This window comes from Sorex araneus, chromosome 6 (genome assembly GCF_027595985.1).
Source record: "Sorex araneus isolate mSorAra2 chromosome 6, mSorAra2.pri, whole genome shotgun sequence".
NCBI lineage: Eukaryota > Metazoa > Chordata > Mammalia > Eulipotyphla > Soricidae > Sorex > Sorex araneus.
Genome location: NC_073307.1, coordinates 103,619,801 through 103,623,300, shown reverse-complemented (window position 1 = coordinate 103,623,300; position 3,500 = coordinate 103,619,801). Strand labels below are relative to the sequence as shown.

General features: G+C 36.7%; 1 protein-coding gene across 1 annotated transcript; it reads left to right on the top strand.

Moving 5' to 3' along the window:
* Positions 1 to 2,200: 2,200 nt before the first annotated feature.
* LOC101547991 (olfactory receptor 52M1-like) lies at positions 2,201 to 3,154 on the top strand. Its single transcript, XM_004618289.2, has one exon. The coding sequence runs from the start codon at positions 2,201 to 2,203 to the stop codon at positions 3,152 to 3,154; it is 954 nt and encodes a 317-aa protein (XP_004618346.2).
* The last annotated feature ends 346 nt before the right edge of the window (positions 3,155 to 3,500 follow it).

Below are 3,500 nucleotides of genomic sequence, written 5' to 3'. Positions count from 1 at the left end.
ATCATAGCAGTTAGCATATGAGTACAAATATTTTTTCAAAATATAATTTTGGGTCTTTTGGGATAGATGCCAAGAGGTGGAATCATTGAGTCACAGGGAAGCTCAATTCCTGTTTTTTTCTTTTATTTTTTAAATCGATATACTGTTTTCTATAGAGAAACTGAACCAGATGACATTCCCACCAATAGTGGATGCATGCTCCTTTTTCTCAGCATCCCCACCAGCACTGGTGGAAACAATGACTGAAACCAAGATAATATTGCATACTGACCAGCCATCCTCTTAAATTTCTGCTCCTTATCTATAATTCTTTGATGGCATCCTCAAAGATTTCCTGTGTTTCTGCCTCATAAGACAACACAGGAGGACTTGTAGCAACTGTTGCTACTTGTAGAACAGAAATTTCCATCTGCTAAGAGTCTTAAGCTTGTTTTATTTTATAGCTATCCTTTACAGTTAATCCTCTCCATAAAGGCTTTCAGATGAACAAACCGTAAGACAAAGCCCTGGATAAAAATGTTTTTAAGCTGGTGCCCTGAACTGCGACTGCAATGCTGCTTCCCAGGACCTCTTTCCCTTTTCTGATAGATCCACATTTTAAGTGTAAAGTTACTTCCTTGGGTATAAAATGGAAGATTAGCATGTTTTAAATTTAAATGAAAGATTAGCATGTTTTAAATTAAATGATTTCCAAGTGTCCCTTCATATTAAGTTTAAAAACTTTTAGGCTTTTAATGTCTGGTCAAGAAATAAGAGTGAACTTGTAAAAAGTTAATTGTGTTGGTACATGAATTATAAATCCCTCTGTTTTTTTTAAAAGGCTTAATTTATGTTTGCTTACTATAGGTATACAATTGCTAGTTATAATTTTTGGCATGGATATTTGAACTGCGTGTAGACTTATATAAGGCTTTAGGGAAACCTGGTGATGAAAGTGCATCCAAATTACTCCTTTGGGGTCTGTAGAACAAAGAATGAAAGTTTGAGTAAAAACCAAGAAAGATCTCAGCAAAAAACATGATTGTCCAGCAAATATAGGATTCCCTATCCTCCTCATGGATATTTTAACAGTCTTATTAAGCCTGTCCTTAAATTAAGCATTAGCTATAATTTGAAACAATAGGAGAGGAGCTGTGAGTCTAAGTCTTTAAGTGTTTTTGTCTTTATGTGCTTCCTAGAAGTCTAGGAAAACTTGAGACAATCTTTTTTCCTTTGAAAATATTTAGTGTCTAAATGACTCTAAAGACGTCATTTATATTAGCACTAGTTGGGCCATATTATATATTTATAGTTCTCAGACCAATTTTTTTTGTCGTCGTTATGCACAGCAATATTCAGTGGCTTGACTTGTAGTGCTGTGAAGAGGGAAATACAATGCTAAGAATTGAATTCAGGGCATTGCACAGGTTAGGTATGCACTCACTCTTGGCCCATTTTCTAAGATAGAAACAAGCCCTTAAAAATAATAATCTTTTAATTTTCCTAATTTTGTAAACATGTACATTCTGACACACATTTTAATAAAATTTTGGAAGAATAATTTATTTCTTGCTATCTTCTCACTGTAAAAATGATGTAGGCATTACATCAAGTAAATGAGAACCTCTACAAATGTCATAATTATTTTAAATTATTTTAAGTATTTCCAATGATTTAGAATTTTATCATAATGATGTTCTCAACTTTTCATTAGTATAAAATCAGAAATTTAAATCAGCAGTTATTACTTGATAGTTAAGGCAGTTATAATGAAGTCAGTGTTATTGCTATTAGTGATTTAAAAAGTTTATAGGCACTATAAATAGCAATTGCATTACTTATGTAAAGGACAAAACACATTATATGCACTTCTAGTTACTACACTAAAACAATTTTTTTGTTTTTTCCACTTCAGAAAATGTTTTTCAAAGCAAAGTTACTTGGTCAATGAGGAACAATTTTGAGTACATTTCCAGTGGAATGGGCAATTTAGCATCTGTTTCTCTACATACTTGCGGGTGTTTTCATAAATAGGTTCTCCTGTAAAATACACATGTCAATTTTTCAAGTAGACATTCAGAATTCTTCTCTTTTACAGGTTTCACAAGTTTTCCCTAATGGAAATAATCTAGCATCCAGTAGTTTCCAGAAGAATACCTCTTAGATTTAATTTTCTCTCCTCTGAGAGCTTCTTTCTCCTGGACATCTCACAAGCTCAAGCATGTTCATGTCTAACAATGCCTGCTTGGTACCTACTTCCTTTTGGCTCACTGGCATCCCAGGGCTGGAGTCCCTGCACATCTGGCTCTCCATCCCCTTCGGCTCTATGTATCTGGTGGCTGTAGTGGGGAATGTCACCATTTTGGCTGTGGTGAAGGTGGAGCGCAGCCTACACCAGCCTATGTACTTCTTCCTATGCATGTTGGCTATCATTGACTTGGTTCTGTCAACCTCTACCATGCCCAAATTGTTATCTATCTTCTGGTTTGGTGCCCACAATATCGACCCAGATGCCTGCTTAACCCAGATGTTCTTTGTTCACTGTTTTGCCACCGTTGAGTCAGGCATCTTTCTTGCCATGGCATATGATCGCTATGTGGCCATCTGTGATCCACTTCGCCATACCACAGTGCTCACCAATGCCGTAGTGAGTCATTTGGGCCTGGCTGCCCTCCTTCGAGGAGTACTCTACATCGGACCCCTACCCCTAATGATTCGCCTGAGGTTGCCTCTTTACCGAACCCAAATCATTGCCCACTCTTACTGCGAGCACATGGCTGTGGTCACCTTGGCATGTGGTAACACAAGAGTCAACAACTTGTATGGAATGGGAATTGGTTTCTTGGTATTGATTGTGGATTCATTAGCCATTGCTGCCTCCTACGTGATGATTTTCAGGGCTGTAATGGGATTGGCTACCCCTGAAGCCAGGCTTAAGACCCTAGGGACATGTGGTTCTCACATTTGTGCTATTCTTGTTTTCTATATCCCCATTGCTGTTTCATCTCTCACTCACCGCTTTGGTCATAATGTGCCTCCCCATATCCATATCCTTTTAGCTAACTTTTACCTCCTCATCCCACCAATCCTCAATCCAGTAGTCTATGCTGTCCGCACCAAACAGATTAGAGAGCGACTTCTCCACATTCTTAAGTTAGGGAGTCATCCAAAATAATGAATTGGCAATTATAAAACATACAAATACTAGTTGCATAGTTGCATTGGCTTTCCCAGAACATTTTCTGGATTCACTAAGACCTTTGCAATCAAGCTTACCTCAGCTGTGAAAATAGAAGCCTAAGAGGAATGCTACAGTATTCTGTTTAACTATGTGTTTTTTAAAGGAGGAAATTGTCAGTTAGATTTTTTTATACTACAATATCCCTTTCCTGTTTTTGTAAAATTGTATCTACTGTACTTAATTTATGGATGATAAAAAATTATGTCAGTATGAGTATAAAATATCAGATTAATATTTGGCAAAAAATGCATCATTCTAATTTATACCTTTTTAGAGTCCT

Excerpts from the sequence above, each read along its gene's own strand:
- LOC101547991 (XM_004618289.2), top strand. The coding sequence starts at position 2,201 with ATGTTCATGTCTAACAATGCCTGCTTGGTACCTACTTCCTTTTGGCTC.